This window comes from Corythoichthys intestinalis, chromosome 18, assembly GCF_030265065.1.
Source record: "Corythoichthys intestinalis isolate RoL2023-P3 chromosome 18, ASM3026506v1, whole genome shotgun sequence".
In the NCBI taxonomy this organism is placed as follows: Eukaryota; Metazoa; Chordata; class Actinopteri; order Syngnathiformes; family Syngnathidae; genus Corythoichthys; species Corythoichthys intestinalis.
Window position 1 is genome coordinate 36,431,553 of NC_080412.1, and position 27,951 is coordinate 36,459,503.

At 38.6% G+C, this 27,951-nt stretch overlaps 1 protein-coding gene across 4 annotated transcripts; it reads left to right on the forward strand.

Annotated features, from left to right (window-relative positions):
* On the forward strand, positions 1 to 26,986 carry map7d2a (MAP7 domain containing 2a). Of its 4 annotated transcripts, none has more exons than XM_057821320.1 (17): positions 1 to 296; positions 3,616 to 3,708; positions 3,801 to 3,890; positions 3,971 to 4,048; positions 7,134 to 7,297; positions 7,468 to 7,564; positions 10,300 to 10,389; positions 11,828 to 11,934; positions 15,197 to 15,309; positions 15,380 to 15,618; positions 15,689 to 15,836; positions 15,909 to 16,047; positions 18,129 to 18,233; positions 18,294 to 18,344; positions 18,535 to 18,565; positions 23,995 to 24,502; positions 24,569 to 26,985. In XM_057821320.1, exons 1-17 carry the CDS (start codon positions 257 to 259, stop codon positions 24,822 to 24,824), a joined length of 2,349 nt encoding a protein of 782 aa, XP_057677303.1. In that variant the 5' UTR covers positions 1 to 256; the 3' UTR covers positions 24,825 to 26,985. The 4 variants fall into 4 exon arrangements, with proteins under 4 accessions (XP_057677303.1, XP_057677304.1, XP_057677307.1 ...); XM_057821321.1 differs by having other exon boundaries at positions 15,398 to 15,618; positions 24,569 to 26,983; XM_057821322.1 differs by lacking the exon at positions 1 to 296 and adding an exon at positions 334 to 745.
* Positions 26,987 to 27,951: the final 965 nt, after the last annotated feature.

Consider the following 27,951-nt stretch of genomic DNA (forward strand, 5'->3'; position numbering starts at 1 on the left):
GTGGCTGTAGTGCGTCATGCAGTCAGTGCATGATTCCGCTGTGTTCACTGGCTAGTAAATGTCACCTCAGTATCTCTCTCTTCTCCAACATCGGCGCCAGACTCCTTGTTCTTAGCCCTCGGAACGACCTTCATAAGGACCATTTAGCTGCATGCTGAGGTTGTTTTATCCTCAGGAGGTTCCCTGGTGAAAGCGGACACCAGAGCTGCATAGCGGCGTCACTGCAGCTTGTTTTGAAGCATCTTTTCTGACCACCATGGCCAACACTGCAACACTATCCGAATCCGTGACAGCAGGTAAATATTTACAACAAATAAATTCTTTAATGTGATGCTTTCACGAGGCGATCGTTGTTGTTTTCTGTAAAAGCTGCGCAAAGTGCTCGATGCAAACAATACATGTGCGCATGATGATGATGATGCATGGCCATGCTTTATTTATTTGTAAACATATGCAATTTATTAAAAAAAGGAAAAAAACGACCTCCTGTAAATTCAGCGATTGTTCTTGCGGAAGAGTTTATCGGATATTTAAAGGCAAAACGTAGATCTGCGTTGTTTTTGTAATGACGTCATTCACTCGTCGAAAAGCTTTGAAGGGTTTTGAGCGCATTGACATGGCTCAATGCAGCAGCCCCTCGAGAGATTAGACGAGTTTCCTCCCACGCCAATGATGATGATGATAATGCAAAAAGTTTAAGTCAATGTATACGCTCCACACCCTGAAAGAAAAGAAACCTCAGCAGGTCAGTTATCGCATTTCCTGTAACCATATCAATGCCTACTCAGGGAATTGAACATCTAAATGCTGATGTCACATTGAGGTTCACTCCTCATTGAAGACAAATTGGCTGAACTCAGCCTGTTATATTGTGGCGGCGCCATGTTGTGTAGTCAACCACAAACCCAATTTTTTTAACTTAGATACTATAGAAGCATAGGTGGGTAGAATGGCCAAAAATTTACTCAATCAAGAGTCGCGTTACTTCAAAATATTACTCAAGTAAAAGTAGTCATCCAAAAAATGTACTCAAGTACAAGTAAAAAAGTATCCAGTGAAACGACTACTCAAGTAATGAGTTAAATTGTGAGTAACTGCTGATTTATTTTACTTAATCAATCGTATTTTTTTCTGTCAGCAAAAACATATATATGAACTGTTGTTATAATGATAATTAGGGGTGCACGATATCCATTTTTTGAAACCGATACCAATATTGATAACTTCCTGCTCCTCAAGGCCGATACGGATATGATTACCGATAATATATATATATATAAATAAATATATATAATGTATATAAATTTTCAATGTATATTCACCTGAGTTTTTGAACACCTGTAGGTCAAAAATACTAGTGGTTGATTCAGTTTAGATTTGCCTTTGACCGAACCAGAATTTTCATGATGACATGAACATTATTATAATGAACAGTAACAAAAATGCATGCTGGAAAAACAGGAGTGGAAACAAACACACAAATCCCAATCCGACACGTGCCAAAAATATTATTAATAGGGACGATAATATATTATGTTATCGGATTTATTGGGATGACATCATAATTCCTATTATCAGACCGATCAATTATTATCATTGATAATGTACAATAACCCGTTACAGAAATACAAAGGAAAAATCATTGAATTCCGGCAAGAGGAAAAAAAAAAAGACAGAAATGAAGCATTATTCGTCCAAAGAGCATATATGCCTTCTAGTGGAGAAAATAGTTCCTAGTTTGAATAGTGAATAGTTCCTTCATAGTTACTTTTATGAATTAAAAGGATCCATGGACTTAATAATATATTGACGAGACAAGGGGCGCGGGGCCAATTCATTCAAACACAAAGAGCTTTTTACGTTGAAAAATCTTGTGAATATATGCTTAAATCTCTGAATTTTTTATAGATATGAACGTAAAACAGTCTCGATTCTTGGTTAAAAGCAAAAAAAACTGTACAGTTACCAATTATTTTACGTAAATATGTCGAATGTGATGCTAGTCTTTAAGCCATTGTGGCGCCGCCTTATCACAACAAAGCTTTTTACGATGAAAATTCTTGTGAAGAAATGCTTAAATCCCTGAATTCTTTGTAAATATGAACATAAAACAGTCTCGATTCTTGGTTAAAAGCAAAAAAAAAAAAAAAAAACGGGCAGGTAGCATTTATTTTACAGAAATATGTCAAATGTGATGCTAGTCTTTTGGCCAATGAGGCGCCACCTTATCACAACATAGAGCTTTTTACGATGAAAATTCTTGTGAATAAATGCTTGAATTTTTTATAGTTATGAATGTAAAACAGTCTCGATTCTTGGTTAAAAGCAAAAAAAAAAAAAAAAAAAAAACGGCTGTTAGCATTTGTTTTACGAAAATATGTTGAATGTGATGCTAGTATTTTCATCAATGTGGCGCCGCCTTACCACAACAAAGTGCTTTTTACGATGAAAATTCTTGTGAATGATTGCTTAAATCCCTGAATTCTTTGAAGATATGGATGTAAAACAGTCTCAATTCTAGGTTAAAAGCAAAACACTGGGCAATTAGTGTTTAATTTACGTAAAATTGTCGAATGTGATGCTAGTCTTTTAGCCAATATGGCGCCGCCTTATCACAACAAAGAGCTTTTTTCGATGAAAATGTTTGTGAATACATTCTTAAATCGCTGAATTCTTTATAGATATGAACGTAAAACAGTCTCGATTCTTGGTTAAAAGCAAAAAAACGAGCAGTTAGCATTTATTTTACGTAAATATGTCGAATGTGATGCTAGTCTTTTCGCCAATGGGTGCTGCCTTAACACAAAAAAGAGCTTTTTACAATGAAAATTCTTGTGTATAAATGCTTAAATCCTTGAATTCTTTATAAATATGACTGTAAAACAGTCTCGATTCTTGGTTAAAAGCAAAAAAACGGGCAGTTAGCATATATTTTATGTAAATATGTCGAATGTTGCTAGTCTTTAAGCCAATGTGGCACTGCCTTATCACAACAAAGATCTTTTTACGAAAAAAATTCTTATGAATAAATGCTTAAATCCGTGAATTCTTTATAGATATTAACGTAAAACAGTCTCGATTCTTGGTTAAAAGCAAAAAAACGTGCAGTTACCATTTATTTTACGGAAATATGTCGAATATGATGCTAGTCTTTAGCATTCTCACAACAAAGAGCTTTTTACGATGAAAATTCTTGTGAATAAATGCAAGCATTTTAAAACATGAAAAAAACCGTTGGGAGAAATTAGCCGCTACAGCATTGGCGTCCTACTTGGCAATATTTACATAAAATAAATGCTAACTGCCCGGTTTTTTGCTTTTAACCAAGAATCGAGACTGCTTTACACCCATATCTTTAAAGAATTTAGTGATTTAAGCATGGTACGAAAAATATAATAATTATCTTGAGTCCTTGAAAAAATCACTCCTAGCATGGTAAAACAACAAGGAACATAGTACAACTACAACCTAAATAAATCTATGGGATGTGTGAATTAATTTCCCTTAAGTGCCGAGTACTGGTTTATACAGTTCCACCCAAAATGACCAGCAAATTGCGGCATTGTGACAAATTTGACGTTAATCATGATTTCACATATGATTTTTGCACTACAGAGGAAAAGATGGCACCTCCGACTGTCCCTCTACATCCTGAGAAGAAGAGCGGAACTAACAATCACAGCTCCCCAGCCAGAACTAAAAAAACAAGTGAGTAATCCAAATCAACACTGCAGCCGCTGTTGAAACAAAACTCAAATGTCGCGCCTCTCATCCTTCCGTACTGATAATTCTGTCGGCAGCTAACGCTGACAAGAAGCCTATCTTAAATGGACATGCACCCTCTTCACACTTGATTGCGAACATCAACACCAGCCATGTGGGCAAACCAAGTAAGTGTCACTCTTTAGTGTGAATTTTATGTTTGTCTGTAATTAGCTTGTATTGGTTTTCCCTGCTGTCTATCCATCAGCTGTGGAGGGTTTCATGAAGACAGATGACAGAATGCGTTTAGCCAAAGAGAGACGGGAGGAGAGGGACAGAAGCCTTGGTAAGCGCGCACCACTTTTCAGTCACAACGCCTAAATTTGTCTCTATTTTTCACTCTGAAATGGCTTCAGGCTTCTTTTTCTGACATTTACCCCCACAACTGCCTAATTGCTTTGCCAGTAGAACATTCACACTGAGCGCTCTGGGCTCGCTGAAATGATGAGCTGTGTCATTGCAGTGAATCTGACCTGCACATAGAGAGTAGTCCAGAGAAATTGGTCTCCTCATAGATGACTGTCAGGATGACAGACAACTTCCTCACAATCATTAATGTTGGTACAGCAAATGCTATGTGGTGCATTGTCAATGAGAATTTGGTGAAAAAGGTCTGCCTGTTTTAACAGTTTAAAACGTAAATATATCCTAAGCTATTACACATTGCTCTCAGTTGATATCTTATAACATAATTTGATTTCTAATTAGGGTTGTTCCGATCATGTTTTTTTGCTCCCGATCTGATCCTGATCGTTTTAGTTTGAGTATCTGCCGATCCTGATATTTCCCGCTCCGATTGCTTTTTTTTCTCTACCGATTCAATTCCAATCATTCCCGATAATTTTTCCCGATCATATACATTTTGGCAATGCATTAAGAAAAAAATGAATAAAGCTCGGACGAATATATACATTCAACATACAGTACATAAGTACTGTATTTGTTTGTTATGACAATAAATCCTCAAGATCGCATTTACATTATTAACATTCTTTCTGTGAGAGGGATCCACGAATAGAAAGACTTGTAATTCTTAAAGGATAAATGTGACTTTGTATATTGTGACAAAATATTTCCATCTAGTGTATTTGTTGAGCTTTCAGTAAATGATACTGTAGCCATTTAACTGTTCTGCCCAAATGCATGATCGGAAGTGCAACCATGACTGTGCGTAGTGACACCAATTGATATATCTTTTCTGCGTTGGGAAAGAACATAGGGTGTAAATGGAAAAAATCAACTACTACCTTTCTTCCCCACATTGCTTTCCCACGATATGTCTAATTGTTTAGAAAGAGATTTTAAGGCTTTAGCCAAATAAAAAAACACTCCAAAGACTGCCAAAATTCACTCTACTCATTTTACGCTGCCTTTTAGCTCTATTTTTAGGTAAATCGGCGCCATTATAGATTGAACACGACAATGCATGAGTGGGTCATGCAGCGCATGCGTTAATTGCGTTAAATATTTTAACATGATTAATTTTTTAAAAAATTAATTACCACCGTTAACGCGATAAATTTGATAGCCTTGCTTTAAGCCAAAGCTAAAGACTCTGGATGAGTGTAAGACATTTTGTCTCTAACGTTAAATACAATTAGAAAACGAATTAATTTAAAAAAAATAAAAAAATAAAAAAAAGGCATGTCCGATATTTTTTTGCCGATTCTGATACTTTGAAAATGACGTGATCGATCGATCGGGACATCTTTATTTCTAATACATTTACCATAACTCGTTTGTTTTTAGAAAGCAAAAAACATATTTACCGTAATTTTTGCACTATAAGACTCACCCAGAGTATAAGCCGCCACCCACCAAATTTGACATGAAAACAACATTTGTTCATAGATAAGCCACACTGGACTATATGCCTCAGCTGTCCTCAATGTATTATGGGATATTTACACAAAAAGATATCAATCGGTAACACTTTGACAGCAACATCGTACGACTGTCATAAGACCAAATGAACCGCCATGAAGCTTTGAACCAATTGGCTGCAAAGCTTCATTGTTTCAAGAAGCTTCAATTGGCTATCACTGCTCCCTTGGGGGAGACAGTCAACTAGGACTGCAGCTATCGAATATTTTAGTAGTCGATTAATCGATGGACTAGTTAGTTTGAATAATCAAGTAATCAGATAAGGAACATGAAAATTTAAAATACCTGTGCTGAGCCTCAAACGGTATACATTTTTTAAAAATGAGTATCTATGTACAACAAAAGAACAATTGGCTAACTTATATAGAAAAATTCCGCTAGCTTGAATGCTACACAATGCTAAGATTTTTTTTTTTCTTTACAATGCTCTTAACAAATGGTTCAGTCACATATTCCCACAAAAAAAACAAACAAAAAAAACCGGCTAAATATACCGATAAACTAAATTAAGAATGCATTAAAAAACATTAGCTCAAACAAAAACTTAGCTTACATTGGTCTTAACAGGGAGCTTTAAAAATCCATTAAAAAAAATAGCGAAAAAAAAAAAACTTAGCTTAGGTTGGTCTTAACGGGGTGCAGTTGGATTCAGCCATGTGAAAAGAGGCAGACCAGAGGGCAGTGTAATCACCCTCATCAATAAAACTAAATGCAAACACTTTCAAAATTAACCATCACAACGCCACTTTAACTAAACGAATACTCGAAGCAACAAAATATAATTTGAATATTTTTTTCTAATCGAATACTCGAGTTAATCGATTAATCGTTGCAGCACTACAGTCAACCTCTGCTGCCACCTGCTGTCAACACTGTTATTGTCCGACTTGCTTCCTAGCATGCATTGCAGCGCTACAGATGTAGATTACAATCAAAGTTCATGTTCTGTGCTAATAATTTCTTCAGTTACTGTTCGAGTTTTTTAATTAATTGCTAGTTATGGTGTTTAGTAACACTTTGACGATGGTGCCAATAAGACTGTCATTAGACAATCATAATTATGACATGACACAGTCATGAGCGTTCACGAATGCTTATAACAGATGTCAATTAGTGTTAGTATTTGGTGGCAAATTATCTCACTTTTGAATGGATGTAAAAGATCTAACCTGGAAATAAATGGGAGTTACTGACATAATTTGCCAGATGACACTTAATGACATCTGTCATAAGCATTCAGTAAAGCCCATGATAGTGTCATGTCACACTATGATGGTGTTATGACACCGCTGTCAAATAAAGTGTTACCTATTTACCCAAATAAATCCACAAATAGGCCGCACTGGACTATAAACTGCAGGATTCAAAATTAAGGGAAAAAGTAGCGGCTAATAGTCCGAAAATCACGGTAACCTAATTTGGGGAACCATTCCACACTTCATTCATTTTCTTTTCATGAATAACTTACCAATGACTTATTTTTCCAGCGGCCAGAGAGCAGCTGATCAGGGAGAAAGAGCGGCGATCTCAGCTGCAGTATGAGCGCACGGTGGAGGAGCGTTGGAAGCGGCTGGAGGAGCAGAGACACAAGGAGGATCAGCGCCGAGCTGCAGTGGAGGAAAAGCGAAGAATGCAGCTTGAGGAAGAGAGGGTCAGCTCAATCCAGATCATTCCTAATGCAAAAGAAAACACACACACAAAAATCATAATTATTTGAAAATGTCAATGTCCAATTTGACTCATAATCCGAATTTCCAATTTGAATTTGGAGGTGAAAAAGTTACTGGATGGAGTAAAAAAAATTAACTGTATCGCATTTAGGAGCGTCTGGAGGCCCTGATGCGACGCTCACTGGAGCGCAGCTTAAACCTGGAGAACAGACACAAGCGCATGAACAGAGGCTATCTTGTTGGAGCGGGTGAGAATATATTAGTCATCTGTGAATATATGCCTTGAAAATATGTACGCCACACACATAATCTAATCTGAACCAATACAACAGCTGTATGAAAACAAATCCACGTGACATTGAAAAGAACACACTTCCAAACAGTAAAATAAAACAAAACATTGCCAAAAAAAAGTCATGAATTGAACATATTTGACCAGATTTTCCGAAATACCTAACATTCCAGTCCCTGACAAAAGTCTTGTCGCTTATCCATTTTGTAGAAACAATTACTAATAACCTGACTTTTAATTATTCAATTGGTTTCAGAAATGGCTCTTATGAAAGCTAAGACCCTCCCAAATGATGTTGAATGTACAAAAATATATTTGTTTCACTGAAAAAAGATTTATCATTTAATGAAGACAAAAAGGTCAAATTGTGGAAGCAATAGTCTGAAATATCAACAAATCTTAGCTGCCTCTTACATTCCTAACCATAAAAAGGCATACCTTAATCTCTCCCTCAAAGTTCCTCAAGGCAAAGAAAATCAAGATCCTCCAGGACTGGCCAGCCCAGTCACCAGACATGAACATCATTGAGCATGTCTGGGGTAGGATGAGAGGAAGCATGGAAGACGAAACCCAAGAATGTTGATGAACTCTGGGAGGCATGCAAGACTGCTTTCTTTGATGTTCCTGATGACTTCATCAATAAATTGTATGAATCCTTGCTGAAGCCCATGGAAGTCATACAAAATATTAAATTTGGATCTCACAGCACCACTACTTAATTCGCTTATGTTATGTAACAAAGTTTTGTATTTAAAGTACATTTTTTGTTCAATTTTCACACTACTTTCTGTAGGCGACAAAACTTTTGTCTTGCCAAAATTTGAACTTTATGTCTTCATTAAATGATGAATCTTTTTTCAGTGAAACATATTTTTGTACATTCAACATCATTTGGGAGGGTCTTAGCTTTCACATGATCAATTTCTGAAACCAATTGAATGATTAAAAGTCAGGTTATTAGCAATTGTTTCTACAAAATGGATAAACAAGACTTTTGTCAGGGACTGTACATTTACAGTACAAATTGCAGGGAGGATTTGGTGAGCCAAGCGAGATGTGTGCTGTAGTTTTTGTGTACAGTAATCTGGCTAATCAAAATTTTGCATCTTACAATTGAATGAATTACATTAATAAATCCTGATTCTTAATAAGTATCTTTATAATAGTAACATTTTTATGCAGCTCTTGTATTGGATCTTATTAGATGACATTTAAAGATGCCTGGAAATTGTAAGTGCTCTAAATTTCTAGCGAAGCGTTCCTCTTGGCCTGATTATTTCTGACACGATGGCATGCGAAAGGAAAAATGCATGATTAGAATTGAGTCTTTTTTAAAATTTCCTTAGAGACAGGGATGTGTGACTTAACTGCAATGACATTGCTGTAGCGCCAGGCTACTAAAAATATGAACCATAGTTTAGTTGAATTTTTCTTTTATCACAGACATTTGTTTCAGGCTTTTTTAATTACCTGACACGTTTCGGCGAACACTTCCGCCTTCATCAGAGAGTCACCGGTGTTGGTGTGACGCGTCTTTATCAGCTGATGGATGAAGGTGTGGCAGGTGAGTCACGCCATCTGCTGAGCATTCACTCTTCCAGGATGCTGGCCCAGGTGGGAGAGAGCGTGTAAGCCCACTCGTCCCTGTTGATGGTCCTCGGGCCCCGCTTACGGATCTCAATTGCCTCCCTCAATGCTCCACAGTGGGCAATAGAAAAAAGTGCAAGACAGGTTAAAAACAAGAACAAAACACAACACAGAAACACACACACGCAAAAAAAAAACAAGAACACCGAGATATGGTGACGTTGCCGTACGTGAGAGGAGTCACGGAACGTATCCAAAGAGTCAGAAAAAAATACCAACATAAACACACCGGTCAAACCACACACAACACTTCGCCAGATATTGGTCCATCCAAAGGACAAAATCCTCCCAGAAAACAAATGTAACTCCATAAATGAAATTCCATGCAAATCATGCAATAAATCATACATCGGGGGGACAAGGAAGAGCTTTATTACAAGAAAAACAGAATACAAGAAAGAGTGTGAAAAGGAGACGACAATAAGACAAACAAGGGCAGTAAGAGAACAAGCACAACAGGAACATCACAAGTCAGCCATCACCAATCACTTCAAAAGGGAAATCCACCTGATGGACTGGGAAAAGGCCAGAGTCATCTGCGCTGAAGGAAGAAAACATCAGCACTAGATCAGGGAGGCCATTGAGATTCGCAAGCGGGGCCAGAGGACCATAAACAGGGACGAGGGGGCTTTCACACTCTCTACCACCTGGACCAGCATCCTGGAAGAGTGAATGGTCAGCAGAGGGGGTGACACTCCTGTCAATCTGACAGGTGAGTCACACCTTCATCCATCAGCTGATAAAGATGCGTCACACCAACACCGGTGACTCTGATGAAGGTGGAAGTCTTCGCCGAAACATGTCAGGTAATTAAAACAACCTAAAACAATTGTCTGTGATGAAAGAAAAATTCAACTAATCTATAAGTGTAGACAAAATGAACTCAATACAACTATGTACCATCGTGTTTGTGTACACATAGCAATAGCATGATTTTTAGTTGTTGTTGTTGCGAAATGTCATTGCAGTGTCACATTTGAGTATCGAATGCTGGTTGAATGCAATGTTGATAATGCTGTGCTCTGCTCCACCGACTGACTTTAGGTGAAACTGAGAATGCATCGCTCTCTTACTCTGCTGCCGTCACCCTTTCCCATGGCCTTGCCTCCCCTCTTCCTGCTGTCAGCGAATCTGGTAATGTTCAGCTCCCCCCGGCCCTCTCCACTCCCAAATGGATATCCCCATGCCGCAGTTATTACTTTATACCTGCATTTGTTTGCCTTTGAGTGGGATTCGAATGCAGCATGAGGCAAAGGCAAACTATTTTATTGTGCCTGCATGCTGTGTTTTAAAGGAAACCTTGGATTTAAAGACTTGTGGGCTCTAATAAGTCACAATTGTTCTCCTTTACTAAGATATGTTAATAGAAACTCATAAAATATTCTATAATATTTAGTACATTTTTTTGACCTATGCAGGGCGCCATGTTTTAAGCACGCAATGGACGCTCGGGGTGATGATTGTTGATCTGTTGATCACATTAGTCACGTAGCATATTTAAGCCACCCTTATTTGATATTACGACTTTTGGGTAGTTTCTTAAGGCATCTTTAGTATGTTCTGTCTGTATGCATCTAAACAAAACAAGCTGAAAGCGCACGGTAGTACTTTGGGTGTCAAATTCGCCTCTTGTTGACATTTTCCCGGTGTAGCACATTTTGGCAGAACACTGTTTTTTTTCTACTCGCGTCTCGTCTCATCCCGTCTTTCCTGTTCATTTTGCATTTGCTGCTCGTTTTGTGAAATATCTGTCATGCTCATTAATGTTCCTTTCGTGTTCAAATTGAAAGGGTTGAACAGATGATATGTTTATGTCGCTGGAGTCATACTCTGGAAGCCTGGCAGGGTAACCATGTGACGTCACCAACAGTGGCGACCTACTAGTTAAACTAATTTTACAAATTGTACAAAAATGAAAACATCAAGAGGGGTTTCAATATCAAAACAATTTTAACTCATAATAACGTTCACTGGTCATAACATTAGGCACAGTGATTAAATCCAATAGAGCTGTGTATAAATACTATTTTACATAATTAAAAATGTATTTTAAACATTGGGTTGGTGTGTTTGATTTCCTAGAATCATCTTAATGACTTTTGATGAACAGATGTGTTCATTTTGCATTTTGGAGATTAATTGCACATGACCTAGAACATAAATGCAAACACTAAAATAGAAATAGCTACACTTTTTAGAGATTATACCTCACAGATGGTAACAGATGGAGTGAGAGGTCATGTGGGAGAGCAAGAAAACAGTTTTTGCTGTACTGTGTGTGTGTTGAGGACGAGGGTGCAGCATGTGTTTCGATGTCGTAGCGTGTCACTGTTGGTTTTGCATTCATGTGGTGAAATTACACTGAAAATTAAATAATTCAGGAAAATCTGGAATTTAACATTGATGCCTTATAATTCATACCACAACATCAAAATGTCAGAATATTTTTTTGTTCTTCTAGTGCCGGTAAACACGGCTGTAAGCTTCACACTCGATGTCTCCACCCACCGCTGCTTCTGAATTGACATCCATCTGCTGTCATTTAATAAGCATCCTATTTGTTGTCATGCAGCGCCCTGCAGTCCTCGCAGGTCACCTTTGTACACTTCACGAAGCCCCGGTGAATCCTACAGAAGCGGACTCCTGGAAGGCTCTTTCTCCACTCCCAACACTCCCAAGGTCAGGCGCGACACATGCTGACACGGTGTACCCTTACTCTTGAGAACAAATAGACAACACTGGTCTGCCAGTGATGTCACCGATTACTTTAAAAAGTAATTTATTACCGATTATGCCTCAAAAAAGTTATCAGATTACTGATTAGTTTATTATCAAAGTAACTAAAAGTAATTTATCAGTTACTTTTTACTAATTTTTCTCTCTTTGCTGCCTCAACATAAGAATGACAACAGAAAAATGTCATCGCAAGATCAGAAATTTTCACATAAGGTTTAATTAGTCGATGGAGTTGATTTCAACCACCACTGACTCACGCTAGCTTAGCCACTCCAGAGCCCTGAAACTAACAAATAACTGACAAACTGCATGGAATTTGTTGAAATCGACTCCACCAACTAATTAAACCCCCACTAACTCGAAGATTAAGCCTAATGTCAACAACTTTGGGTTAGGGTTTAGGGTTAACAGCATATCAGTGCCAATGTAAAACAATGCAAATTGACTGCACAATAATCAACAAACAAATTAATGGCGTACCGCACGCAACAAGTCACTTTGGCTCATTAGTATTCATGATGTTAGCAATTGTTGCTAAGCAGGTCAAGCTCGCATTTGTCCCAATGCTAAATGCATGTAAATACTGTACGAACGAGATGTTTACTGAGCTAAACCTACCTGTCCGAAAATGATGTCCCTGGTGCCAAATTCACCGGTAAAGATGTGGAACAACATACATGTTCAATTCAGGAGATTGCTTGAGTGCTGAGGGCAGAAAAAGACAGGAAAAAGAGCCGACCTGATCCAGAGGTAGCTTTTTTATAGACACGTTTTTCTTGTGTGCATTGCCTAACGCCACTGACAATTACATTCGATTACATTCTCCTGTTTCAACGATCTATCGTTTACCACCGTATGCCCTGTCTTTCTTTTATATTATATCCTCTGACATCACTTTCTGTTCCTTCCTTCCTTCCTTCCTTCCTTCCTTCCTTCCTTCCTTCCTTCCTTCCTTCCTTCCTTCCTCCCTCCCTCCCTCCCTCCCTCCCTTCCTTCCTCCCTTACCTTCCTTCCTTCCTTCCTTCCTTCCTTCCTTCCTTCCTTCCTTCCTTCCTTCCTTCCTTCCTTCCTTCCTTCCTTCCTTCCTTCCTTCCTTCCTTCCTTCCGCCAGGCATGACAAATCCTGACAAATATACAGCATTTATATGTGTTTACAATTAATTCAACCCAAAAGGAAAAGGGCAGACGGGAGAAGCCGAAGCTTATTGAACCCCGCCCCCAGTATGCCATAGGGCGCAGAAAATATTGAATAACAAGTTTTGATATTCAGCTTACGTAGTGATGACAAGGATTTTTTTTTTTTCTGACCGTTCTTTGGGGTAATTTACATTGCTATTTTTGTGTTGTGATTTCAAATGCTACTCAGTGACAGCATTAATAACAAATCTTTTAATTCTATAATTTATTTACATGTCCCTCTTACTAAAGTTGTTACAATAGAAAAGGTGACAACAGCGGCAGTCAGATACCATTTTATTTTTTTCAGGTCATTCATTGTCAGACAGAAGCAGCACGGCAAAATGCCACGCTAAAAAATAAGTATAAATATCAAAATGTCTTACCTCTTCGTCCTCTGTAGGACCTTGGCCCCCCAAAAAATGTTTACTGTATATGAAGGTGAACGGCTTCACCTTGCTGACGTTAAACTGATCTATAAGACGTCCGCACAAGGTGATCACATTTTGTCCTCTTTTTTTGGCTTCGGGAAACGTATGAAGAAAACATCCTTCATATGTCGTAATGTCTAGAATCGTTTCTACAAGTTCCGTAGCAGCAGTGTTTACTCGACATGTTCTTTTTTGAAAGATTACCGGCAGAAAACAAGTACTAATAAAATGAGTTGTATTCGAGGGCGTGTCTATGTTGGCCCACTTCTGGGTTACGATGGCGACGTCGCGGTCTAAAAATAGGATTCATGTGGTACGCTATTGCACAGTGCAATAAACACAAAGGTGGGGGCAGGCGTGAATGCGCACGCACAACCCGGAAGTACGCCGTACACACACGCCGTCAATTTGGCAACAAAACGTGGCGGCAACTAAGCACTTTACACTCAGTCAGACAAACAACACATCCCAAAGATTACGGCATAAACGTGCAACACTAATATGTAAACAATGCTCGCCGACGATCCGCTGTTGCAACGGCAAATCTACGAAACGGATGCGCAACCTATCGCTGGAACCCTCCAGAATGAAGGAAAAATACTCACATTTATTCATGGATGCACACAGATCAATTTTCCCCCGCAAATCTCAAATGGTGGCTTGGCTCGAATGTACACCGTCGCTCTACAACCCTTTCTAAGTCCCGAAACACTTCACGCGTGTGACTCGAGACCAAAACAGGAAGTAACTTTGAGCGGTTACCATGGAAACGAACGCGTAGTGGGAACCTGTTAGGTTTTGTGTTTGGTTTCTCCTTGTGTGACTTGTCCTGTGATTACCCATTACTCTCACCTGTGTGTGTTTTCCCAGTGTATTCGGCAATCTGCATCCACCTGTGTTACCCAGCTGTTCCTTGTCTCGTTATCCCTTGTCTGCTTGTGTATATATGCTCCCATTTTCTGTTCACTCCTTGCTGCGTCATTGTCTATGTCAATGTCTGTGCCTGCGTCAAAGTTGAAGTCCAGTCCTAGCCCTCGTGTTCGTCTCAGTAAGTTTTTGATATTCAGCCTTTGTTAGTGACCTAAGTTATTTGTTGATAGTTTTTTGATCACCACAGCCTTTGTTTTGTACTTTGTGCCTTTTGTTAGTTATCATTAAAGCCCTTTTGAGTTCTCTGCCACCTGCCTCGCTGCCTTTTTCGTTTTCCCTGCATTTGGGTCCATAACAACCTGCCTGCCTGCCCGTTCATTCCTGACAGGAACCTTTCTGATTTCAAATGCTACTCAGTGACAGCATTAATAACAAATCTTTTAATTCTATAATTTATTTACATGTCCCCCTTACTAAAGTTTTCTATTCAAAATGTTCTTCATACTTGACTACAATATTCTTCATTCTACATACATTATAAGGCAATAACAAAATAGTAACGCACATACACTAAGGAAACTAACTTCAGGTTAGATCACATTACTGGTTTGGAAAAATGAACATGTTAGATTGCTCGTTACTGAAAGAAAGTACTCAGATTACAATAGCAATACAATACAATTACTTAGTAACGCGTTAGTGACAACACTGTTCTCTGCTGCTTGCAGAAAGAGCGTCTGCAAAGAGAGAAGAGAGCTCCGTCCCCAGGTGTTACAATGACCAAGAAAAGATCTGATTCTCCTGCTAATGCCACCAAACAGAAGGCGCAAACTACCTCCAAGTGAGATGATTTGTCTGGTGTTGAAATTCTAAAGTCAAATTTTTCTTACCAAACATTTTTTGTGATTTAGTCAAATGTATCACTCTAGGCTAGGTTTTAAGACACGCATGGAGTCTCCCAGTACCACCCACGAGACCAAACCTTGGCTAGCCAATGATAAGAAAGCACACTGGAAGGGTGAAGCTCTAGGAAAAGTAAACATCCACAATCACAATGCAGCAGACACATTTAAAGTCAGTTCATCCGAAGTCCTCAAAGGTGATGCACCTGATAAAAAGGATGTTACTCACAACGGAGAGAAGAAAAGAGGTAGGCGTCTGATAACGCTGTTGACTAACCTAAGATTTGCTCTTTTAGCCTTTATGCATTTGTTCAACAGAGGCATCGCCGTGCCCGACCTCAGGGAAAGTAGCAGCCGGAATTACCAACGCGGATGAGGCGAGCAAGTTGCTCGCCGAGCGGAGACGCCTGGCTTGCGTGCAGAAGGAATTTGAGGACAAAAAACAAGAGAAAGCCGATGAAGCAAGGTGAAATCATTGTTTGACGGAAGCCAGTATGATTGACTTGTGAATAATGTGCACGAGGTTCGCTTCTGTTAGGCCAAAGGAAGAACAACTGACCATGCATGCGCAAGAACAACGGCAGCGTGAAATCAAGGTTTTTGGGAAAAATGGCCCAGATTTCAACAAGACAATACAACAAGAACACAAACGACTACAGGACCTTCAGGAGAAGGAGGTAAGAGATCATTGTATTGTATTGGCCCGTATATAAGACGTTTTTTTTTTGCATTGAAATAAGACTGAAAAAGTGGGGGTCGTCTTATATCCGCGGTCTAGACGTTTTATCCATTCACGACGCTAGATGGCGCCAGATATCGTTGAAGCGATGTTCTGTCAAAACAGATCTCAGCTACTCTCAAGTTTAACCAGTTTGCATTATTTTATTGCAATGTTTTTCCTTATTCAGATTTGTTTCAAGACTACAGTTACAGTTAGACTTCACTTTAATGGTTAATGCAGTTATTGCAATTTTGTTGTTTTATCACCATAGATTGGTTTATTTACATTTCAAAAACCAGAAGCCATTCATTTACGAATGTGATTGCACTTTAGTTTACATATATAAATGTTCAGATATTAAGATTTGAATTTGAATTTCTCTCAAATATGTCGTTATAATCATTTGTTCCAGATGTACTGTAATTATTTTCTGTATAAAAATTAAGACTTTTTGAACACCAAATTTTTTCAAACTTGAGTCTTGAAAAAGAGGGGGTTGTCTTATAATGAGGGCCGTCTTATATTCGGGCCAATACGGTATGTAATGAAAAATTTAAAAATGGAAAATAATTTTTCAAAGATATTAAGCTTATCAAATTATTTGCAATTTTATACATCACTAGTAATATGGCCCAGCGTTGCTTGGGTTCGTGTAACGTGAATACAATACAACCGAATGCTAGATAAAACATATTTTCCTTAGAGATGCAGCTGTAATGTAGTACAGTAATCCCTCGCTATGTCGCGGTTCAAACTTCGCACCCTCAGTGGATTTTTTTCAATTGGGAAAAAAAAACGAAACAAAAAATACAGCATTTTATTTAAAAATGTTAAGATAAATGCATGTATACATGTACAAATCATTCTTTTTTTTTTTACATACAGTATATTTCAGTTACATATCATAATTATTACATTGGCAGTGCTTAAAAACAATTTATTAAAGTATACATACATATTAGGGTTTTATATTGTTTCTTTTTGTTAGTTTGATTATTTATTTATTTTATTATATCATAGACTTCACTATCAGGGCGTCAGCACCTTCTGGGTCAACTTATAGCCAGCCTTGACAGACTTGTAGTTCTCCCAACACTTCTTCCCCATGGTGCTGTGCTGAAAGTTTTTAGATTGAAATGTTATGTCAAATAAAACACGCAAAAGTGGATTTTTTTAAAATATGGATGCAGAAATGTCTAAATCACAATTTTTTTGCTCATAAACGGCCAGCTGGCCCGCCCGTTTTCGCTATTGTGTAGACCCATCTTCAGCTTTCGGGCAGAGGGCAACAGATTTTGATTTAAAATGTCCTGGTATTTCAAAGCATTCATGATGCCATGCACCCTAACAAGGTTCCCAGGGCCTTTGGAAGCGAAACAGCCCCACAGCACCTCATACCCACCCCCATACTTCACAGTGGGTATGAGGTGCTTTTTCGCATGCGCATCTTTCGTGGCACGCCAGACCCACTTAGAGTGTTTGTTGCCAAAAAGCTCAATCTTGGTCTCATCTGACCTAAGCACACGGTGTGTATTTTTTTTAAAAATCTGTTGCCCTCTGCCCGAAAGCTGAAGATGGGTCGTCACTGGGTCTTTCAGCAAGACAATGACCCTAAATATATGGCCAAATCTACTCAGAAATGGTTCACCAGACACGAAATCAAGCTCTTCCCATGGCCATCTCAGTCCCCAGACCTTGTTTTGTTGGCAAAGGGGAGTTGTACAAGGTATTAACACCAGGGGTGCTAATAATTGTGACACACATTGTTTGATGTCAAATATTTTTTTCTTTATGTGGGATTTTTTTCCCCACTGAATGAATGCACTTGTATTGAAGGTTGGACTTTTCTCTTTTTTTTTTCATTAAGGTCCCATATTATTTGAATAAAAAATAAAAAATACTAGAAGCTAAAAAACACATCTTTTTCAGGGGTGCTAATAATTATGGAGGGCACTGTAGATTTTAAAACAAAACATTAATCAGCAAGCTATACTTTCTTCAGTTAGCGCAGTCCTTAAAGCTTCTCTATATCTACAGAGAGAAAAGGTTCAAATTGAAGTACTCGAAGAAGTGCAGCGTCAGCGCCAAGACCGAGAGTATTTGACGCAACAGGAAGAAGAGGAGCGGCAGCTGAGAAAGAAGGTCATTACAAAGAACTTTTTTCTGTTTGTCACACATTTACATGTTGACACTTTTTTACAGAGAATTGAGGAGATCATGAAGAGAACGAGGAAAGGCGAAGCTGACGTGAAGGTACTGTAAGAGACTTCCTCTCATACAGATGCCTTGCTGCCTTCAAACCCCCACTGATGTGACAATGTTATTTTTCTTATTTTTTCCAACTTTGACTATTTGTTGAATGTGTATTTATTAAATTCCATGGTGATACTTTGGTTTTGCGTCCTATTGATTTCATCATCGTTTTTTTACACTGAACCTGAAGGATGAACAGGTGGAGACCAGGTCACCACCAGGTTAGTAATTTACTTCATCTGATTTAGTTGCTATCCAAATACTTTTGTCTGCTTCCCCTGCTTATGTCACCTCTTTAATATGCCTTGCAGCTGCATGCATGGCAGATATCTATCGCTGAGCTGGCACATTAGAAAAAAATAGCTTTCCATTAAGGAGGTTTTATTTTCTGCTTGTTTTTTTAGCAGGAAAATGCAAAAACTGAATACAGTACTGAAAATATCCTAAAAAAACTGGCGGTGCATGGGCTAAGAAAAAATTTATCGCAAGATTTATTTTTAAATTTCCATTTATGAGTGAATGATGCATGAATATCGCAAAAAATGCAGGCGTATGCATAATGCATCAAGTGAGTATAAAGCTTGAAAATTGATGATAATGTTGGTGTAATAATTTCCTTGGATATTATCTGTCAAATGTATACTTTGGCGAAAAACGTAGGGTGGGCTAATATAATTGTCTACATAATGAGCTGTGTCATTGTTCTAAAATTAGCTCACATTTAAATCCACTTGGAATATGACATTTAGTGGAGAGCAGTACCATGGGAGCTGGCTATAAATGAATGCACCCGCTATAGTTCTGTCACAGCTCTATAGAGACAACATTGTCACGTGTAGAATGGACTATTTAGAAGAGACTACAAATGAATTAACTTGAGAGTGTATTTTCATTATTTATTTTTTTTAGCTGTAATAGTTCTACATTTAATCCTGCATAGCAATGCTGCATTTCCTCTCTATTTGAAGTAATGCAAATGCATGTTTTATTACCATAGGATGACTTGTCAAATATAACAGTGTTAGGGCTAAAACTAGGAGGGAAATACTTAAGAAACGTGACTCAAAGGATGCTAAGAAGAAACTACACACCTACTATGAAAACCCCAAGCAAATCAAAGTTGCATACTGCACCATGCTCACTTTTTCAAAACCTAACCAACTTGTAAATACAGTGGGGCGAATAAGTATTTAGTCAACCACCAATTGTGCAAGTTCTCCTACTTGAAAAGATTAAAGAGGCCTGTAATTGTCAACATGGGTAAACCTCAACCATGAGAGACAGAATGTGGAAAAATAAACAGAAAATCACATTGTTTGATTTTTAAGGAATTTATTTCCAAATTAGAGTGGAAAATAAGTATTTCGTCACCTACAAACAAGCAAGATTTCTGGCTGTTAAAGAGGTCTAACTTCTTTTAACGAGATCTCACGAGGCTCCACTCGTTACCTGTATTAATGGTACCTGTTTTAACTCATTATCGGTATAAAAAACACCTGTCCGCAACCTCAGTCATACGCCAAACTCCACTATGGCAAGACCTGCACCAGGCTGGGAAGACTGAATCTGCAATAGGTAAAACGCTTGGTGTAAAGAAATCAACTGTGGGAGCAATTATTAGAAAATGGAAGACATACAAGACCGCTGATAATCTCCCTCGATCTGGGGCTCAATGCAAGATCTCACCCCGTGGCGTCAAAATGATAACAAGAACGGTGGGCAAAAATCCCAGAACCACACGGGGGAACCTAGTGAATGACCTACAGAGAGCTGGCACCACAGTAACAAAGGCTACTATAAGTAACGCAATGCGCCGCCAGGGACTCAAATCCTGCATTGCCAGACGTCGCCCCCTGCTAAAGAAAATACACGTCCAGGCCCGTCTGTGGTTCACTAGAGAGCATTTGGATGATCCAGAAGAGGACTGGGAGAATGTGTTATGGTCAGATGAAACCAAAATAGAACTTTTTGGTAGAAACACAGGTTCTCGTGTTTGGAGGAGAAAGAATACTGAATTGCATCCGAAGAACACCATACCCACTGTGAAGCATAGGGGTGGAAACATGCTTTGGGGCTGTTTTTCTGCAAAGGGACCAGGATGACTAATCTGTGTAAAGGAAAGAATGAATTGGGCCATCTATCGAGAGATTTCGAGTGAAAATCTCCTTCCATCAGCAAGGGCATTGAAGATGAGACGTGGCTGGGTCTTTCAGCATGACAATGATCCCAAACACACAGCCAGGGCAACAAAGGAGTGGCTTCGTAAGAAGCATTTCAAGGTCCTGGAGTGGCCTAGCCAGTCTCCAGATGTCAACCCCATAGAAAATCTGTGGAGGGAGTTGAAAGTCCGTGTTGCCCAATGACAGCCCCAAAACATCACTGCTCTAGAGGAGATCTGCATGGAGGAATGGGCCAAAATACCAGCAACAGTGTGTGAAAAGCTTGTGAAGTTACAGAAAACGTTTGGCCTCCGTTATTGCCAACAAAGGGTACATAACAAAGTATTGATGAACTTTTGGTATTGACCAAATACTTATATTCCACCATGATTTTCAAATAAATTCTTTAAAAAACAAACAATGTGATTTTCTGTTTTTTTTCTTCTTCCACATTTTGTCTCTCATGGTTGAGGTTTACCCATGTTGACAATTACAGGCCTCTCTAATATTTTCAAGTGGGAGAACTTGCACAATTAGTGGTTGACTAAATACTTATTTGCCCCACTGTAACTACATCACCAAAACACGGAAATCAAGCAAATCAGTGCAGCGCAGTGGCTCCGCCCAGGGGATACAAATTTTGATGGGAGTAGATACATTGGCACGACGCCGGCGGGCGTACCATATTCACTGGATGACGATCTTGGCGAAAAGTATAGCTGTCCTAAGCAGCCTGATGTAGAATTCCCCTCAAGAATGATGGGGAACAAAACGCTCATTTTCAACTTATTATTATAAATATTCTTGTAAGTTAATTTTATTGCTGACACAGCGCTTCGGGGTCATCAACATGTGCCCCCCTGACCCAAAAGTCAAATCCCGCCGATGATTATAAACCCATAATATCCCTCATTCACTGTACTGAAGCTGTGTGCCTTTGTTATTTTGAGCCAGAAGCACTGTGTGAGCATTCCCTTGTTGGCACTTTGCACGTGATCCAAGAAACGGATGTCTGCACTATTTTGATTTCAACAACAAATGTAGCAGTGCAATATTGGCACGTTTTCCATAACTTTGGTTAAAGTTGTTCTCTTATTTTTCACAGAATGCTTATTGGAAAACCCTGAAGTTGTTACATTTATCATTATTAAAGTATTCAATGGGGCATCACTAAGCCTGTCGCAATATGCAATAATTCCATTTATCGCACGATAAATAAAAATGAAGGCGGTAATTTTTCCGCTGCGATTTATCGCCCCGCGTGCAGGTGCGTGCGCGCGTGCGGCCGACGTGCTGTTAAAAGTTCGGATTCCTTGTTACCAACTGCGCAAAATGCATCTTCGTTCCAGGTCCGGCAAAAAATAGCGCCGGAGCCAATCATTCCCGTTCGCATTCCCAACGTATACCGGCCGCGTCAGTGCTCCGGATTGACAGCGGACCATCTCTGGTGCGCCGGTGTTGTTGACGTGTGGGCGCTCCCGTCAGGGGTGACATTTCACGCGAGACGGCTATTTTTCGGCACAACGCCGGATATTTACAACAAAGTCCGCCAAAACATTGTTACCGACTTGGCTGCTACGAACAACCTCGCTTTGACAACGGACAGCTGAATGGAAATGATGAACATTGAGTTGCAAATTAAGAGCGCTGTGCTTCAAACTCGTCCTGTTTATGAAAGTCGATTGTGATATGCTGGTGTTGTGCAGTAATGAGCAGACGTGAGTACAGCGGCGTTAGCCAACTTTTTTAATGCGCGCGCACACTAGATATCATGAAATGGCAAACTAGATGTGCTACGTCCCATGCCATTGGTTACGTGAGCCCAGAGTGATTATGGGACACGTAGTCCATATACTACATCAAATTCTAAAGAGTCATGACTGAATGGAAGTTAAGAAGGCCAAATACATCTGTACCAGTGACTATAGATAATGTTGCAAATATTGTTAATTCAGTACGTGACACAGATGGATTCGGACCACAAATAGGATGTCTTGCTCATGTAGTAAACCTAGCTGCTAAGAGACAAGTGTGCCCCGCCTCACTTCACAAACAGTAAAGATTGTTCTCAGCACTTTTATACAAGTTTTATACAAAGTTTTCATTTGCCTAAATGCTTAAGTTATTAAGTGCATTTTTTTTTTTCTTGAAAAACACATTTTATTTATTCTGTGTTTCTGTGTGGTATTAATATTGTTGTCTTTTACTTAAGAGGCATTGTCTATTGTTTTTAGTTGTGATTTCTTAAAAAGTATTTTTTGAATTTAAGAGTAAATATCGCGTTTAAATGGGTCTACTTGATCTATTAAAATTAGGGCTGTCAAACGATTAAAATTTTTAATCGAGTTAATTACAGCTTAAAAATTAATAAATCGTAATTAATCACAATTAATCGCAATTCAAACCATCTATAAAATATGCCATATTTTTCTGTAAATTATTGTTGGAATGGAAAGATAAGACACAAGATGGATATATATATTCAACATACGGTACATAAGGACTGTATTTGTTTATTATAACAATAAATCAACAAGATGGCATTAACATTATGAACATTCTGTTAAAGCGATCCATGGATGGAAAGACTTGTAGTTCTTAAAAGATAAATGTTAGTACAAGTTATAGAAATTTTATATTAAAACCCATCTTAATGTTTTCGTTTTAATAAAATTTGTAAAATTTTCAATCAAAAAATAGACTAGTATCCCGCCATTGTTGATGTCAATAATTACTTACACAATGCTCATGGGTGCTGGAGCCTATAAAATCAGTCGCACTCAAGCGCCAGCAGAGGGCGGCAAAACTCCATAAAACACAATTAACAAGTGGGCATTTCACTGTACTGTCATTGAAATCTGTCTGAGCGGGGCATGTTCGTTAATTGCGTCAAATATTTTAACATGATTAATTTTTTAAAATTAATTACCGCTCGTTAACGCGATAATTTTGACAGCCCTAATTCAAATATACTGTATTCTCACTGTGTTATTGTAAATTGGTTTTAAAAAAATTTGGGGGGGGTGCAATAATATCGCAATAATTTATGAGATAAATTATCGCACACTAAAATTTGTTATCGCGACAGGCCTAGGCATCACAATACAATTAGCCATAGTATGTTAAGTCCACGACCGCATATATCGGTATGGGTTTGATATCGGTATCGGATTTTTGGAGTTGGACAATATGGGTTATAAGTTAAAAAGTCATTATCGGACAACTCTACGTACAATTTGTGTGTGTGAAACTATCTGCAGTTGGGCATGGGCATTAAATTAGTATAAAGTTGCATTAAAAAACAAAAATGAGATTTTCTGATACCTGTAGAAACCCTGAACAAGCAGAAGAGCCTGGTAAAGGATGCAAAATTCAGCATTTTCCACGTTTTAACACCCTTTACGAGATTAGTCTCAAATCCAATACGGTTGGTGGACGCTGGGTCATTCCAATGACGTGAAGCCTTCTGTGATATTTGTCATTTTCCACAGGGGACTTAAAGGCTGTTGGAAGTAAAGCTCAGCAAGACGTTAAATGGTGTAAAGAGCAGGTCACAAGTCAGAAAGAAGCACAGACGGTTTGTCAGAAGCATGTTGAAAACAATGCTCGACCAGAGATCCTAGTTCACATTGTTCCCGACAAAAGGCCGGACTCTGAAAAAATAATAGATGCGAACAAGATAAACAAGGATGGTATTGATGATCCCCAACTCAAGAACAGGGAAATGCAGGTCAATGCAAACAAGAAGCCAAGGATCAATTGTAAAGACAAGGAACCATTCAAAGAACCAACCATTATGGAAAGTGACAGGGTTAATCAAAATGATATGAAAGATCATATGACAGCAGAGGGAAGCAAACAGAAAATTACATCCTCAGAGGGGGGAACCATAGAACGTGTTACGGCCCGACCTTTGGGACTGCGGCCACCACCCTCTATCTACTTGCAGCCACTGGAGGTGAAGCAGTCTCATGATGAGGTGAAGTCCATGGATGTCAGGTGAGTAACATCGACCGTCCACATAAACTCAGAATCCAAAATGCTAATTTTGTGATATTATCTCAGCCCAGCTTCAAAGGAAGAATTGATTTCCATTCCTGAATTTTCACCGGTGAATGAAATCCAGCAATGTGGTATAAGTAACACCCGAGCCCTTGAAGATCTGATGGACCTGACGGGAAGCGTTACGTGCTCGAAAAGGATCTCTGAAGGCAACGTCGGCGACTGCAACAAAAACCTAATCCAGGGTGTCGTCAGCCCCACGGTGGACTCCAAGATCATTGGGGTGTCGGCTCCCACCAATAAGCCTAATATCCATTAGTTATAGTTTGAGTGAATCCGATTTCTCCCTTATACGCATAACACCTAGCATTATACCGAAAATCCCCATCTTTATTGATACAATTATAGGAAGAGAGCCATATAATCTGACAGCTAATTAAACCACCTTTCGCTACTCTGTTATTTGGCGACCAATCCTTTTTGCCTAAAGTTAGAAAGGATACAGAAAAAAAATTGAAATTTAGATTAACATTTGACTAAATTATCAAGATAAAATAGTTGTCTTATTTGAAAGCAAATGACTTCTACTGAGCAATTTCAAACATCCCCGAATATATTTAAGATATTTTGTCGCGTTCATGATGTACATGATAGTAATAATTCAATAAATGTACATTAGGAAAGCATACTAAGTGCACAAAACAGTTTGTTTTAAATTATTGAGCTGCTTAAAATGCTTGCACAACCACTTTTAAGTTTTAGTGCCTAAATGTAGATCCAATATAGAGATGCCTTATAGAGATGCAGTACTACTGTGTGATACCGTAATTCTGTGCAATTAAGACTTTTTAGGATTTGTTGTTGTTTGCTCTTCTCTTCTGTCTCCTTTTCTATTTTCCTTTCTGTCCCCTCTGAACCCCTTCCTGCTCGCTGCTTTCTCCAAATAAACGAAACAATGAATAATCATCACAATGGGAGTATATCATACTCCCATGTGATACAGTGGTATGAAAAAGTATCTGAACCTTTTGGAATTTCTCAGATTTCTGCATAAAATCACCATCAAATGTGATCTGATCTTTGTCTAAATCACACAGATGAAAAAACAGTGTCTGCTTTAACTAAAACCACCCAAACAGTTATAGGTTTTCATATTTTAATGAGGATAGCATGCAAATAATGACAGAAGGGGGGAATAAGTTAGTGAACATTTAATATTTTGTGACACCCCCCCCCCCCCCCCCCTTTTTGGTAGCAATAACTTCAACCAGACGCTTCTTGTAGCTGCAGATCAGTCTGGCATATCAATCAGGACTAATCTTGGCCCATTCTTCTCTACAAAAGTCCTGTAGTCCAGTCAGATTCCTGGGATGTCTGGCATGAATCGCTGTTTTTAGGTCATGCCACAATGGGGTTCAAGTCTGGACTTGGACTTGGTCACTCCAGAATGTGTATTTTGTTCTTCTGAAACTATTCTGAAGTTGATTATTTCTGTGTTTTGGATCATTGTCTTGTTGCAGCATCCATCCTCCTTTTAGCTTCAACTGTCTGACAGACGGCCTCAGTTTTTCCTGCAAAACATCCTAAATAAACTTTTGAATTCATTCTTCCATTAAATGATTACAAGTTGTCCAGGCCCTGAGGCAGCAAAACAGCCCAAATCATGATGAGGTCTTCATGTCGGTGAGCTGCTCCATTTTTCCTCCACACATGACGTTGTGTGTTACTCCCAGACAATTCAACTTTGGTTTTATCAGTCCACAAAATATTTTGCCAAAACCTCTGTGGAGTGTCCAAGTGCTTTTAAACGAGCAACAATTTTACTTTAGACAGCAGTGGTTTCCTCCGTGGAGTCCTCCCATGAACACCATTCTTGGCCATAGTTTTACATATAGTTGATGTGTGCACATAGATATTGGACTTTGCCAGTGATTTATGTAAGTCTTTAGAAGACACTCTAGGGTTCTTTTTTTTTTTTTACCTCTATGAGTATTCTGCACTGAACTCTTGGTGTCATCTTTGGTGGAGGGCCACTCCTTGGGATAGAAGCAACAGTGCCAAACTCTCCATTTGTAGACATCTTCTTTGACTGTAGACTGATGAACATCCAGACTTTTAGAGATGGTTTTGTATCCTTTCCCAGCTTTATACAAATCATTAATCCTTGATCGCAGGCCTTCAGACAGCTCTTTTGACCGAGCCATGATGCACATAAGACAATGCTTCTTATCAAGACATTTCTTACCAGGTGTGTGTGTTTTACAGTGGGCAGGGCAGCTTTAAACCACTCATCAGGGATTGGGTACACACTTACTTAAAATGTTTGGTAAAAATTGCTTTCAATTGCTCTTTAAGTCTCCATAGGCAGAAGGTTCACTTATTTTCCCCGTTCTGTCATTGTTGCTATCATGCTATCCTCATTAAAATGTGAAAACCTTTAAATGTTTGGGGGGTTTTAGTTCAAGCAGACACTGTATTTTCATCTGTATGATTTTGACAAAGATCAGATTACATTTAATGGTGATTTTATGAAAAAATGTGAGAAGCTCCAAAAGGTTAAGATATTTTTTCATACCACTGTACATTAAAACTGTTCAGACCTATAGGACACTCAGATTCCCATTCTCTGTGTCAAGCAGCTGAACAGGACAGGTTAAATTACAAAATTTGAAGAAAAAAAAGTTTATCCCCCCTCCCATTCTGTGAGGTCATTGATTTTATGACCTCTAATACCTTAACCACATTTTCCCAGAATCGTGTACAAATGACAGGTTAACAGCAGCTTTCTTGAATATTGCATATTGCATTCGTGTCTATCATTTTTTTGATTAACACACACAATTTGAAATGGGTTATTCATTATCAGGACAAAAGAAAAGACTCACAAATTTTAGCTTATAGAAATACGTCAGCTGATATTTCAAAACAAGTGAACTTTGTCACTGTCGAGTTGTGCATGATTAACAAGATAAAAATGATCCAAAACAATAAAATGTTAACTGGACAATGTTATTGTTTTTGTCATTCATACTTAGCCACCAAGGGTTCAAACCTGGGTTTCGGTCTTCCTGTGTAGAGTTTATATGTTCGTCCTGTGCCAGCATGGGTTTTTAAGCGCATACATCCCCAAAATAATGCATAGTAGGTTGATTCTACACTAGCCATAGATTTGTGTGAATAATTATGTGAAAGTTATAAAACTATTTTAAAGATAGATTCAAGTCAATATTTTATCGATTTTGTTGTATTTTAGATAAAAAGTTAATTAGGTTCGCTACAACAGCCTTGCAGGGAAGTCTACTGCTTTAAGATGGCTGCCGTTTACTAACGCCCACATTTAGCTTTCTGTACATGTGCTGCTAACGCCACCGAGTCTATTTTGCATCTAGTCCTATATAAATATGATATCTACCGTACCATTATGTGGACGTACTTTGTAGCAGCTG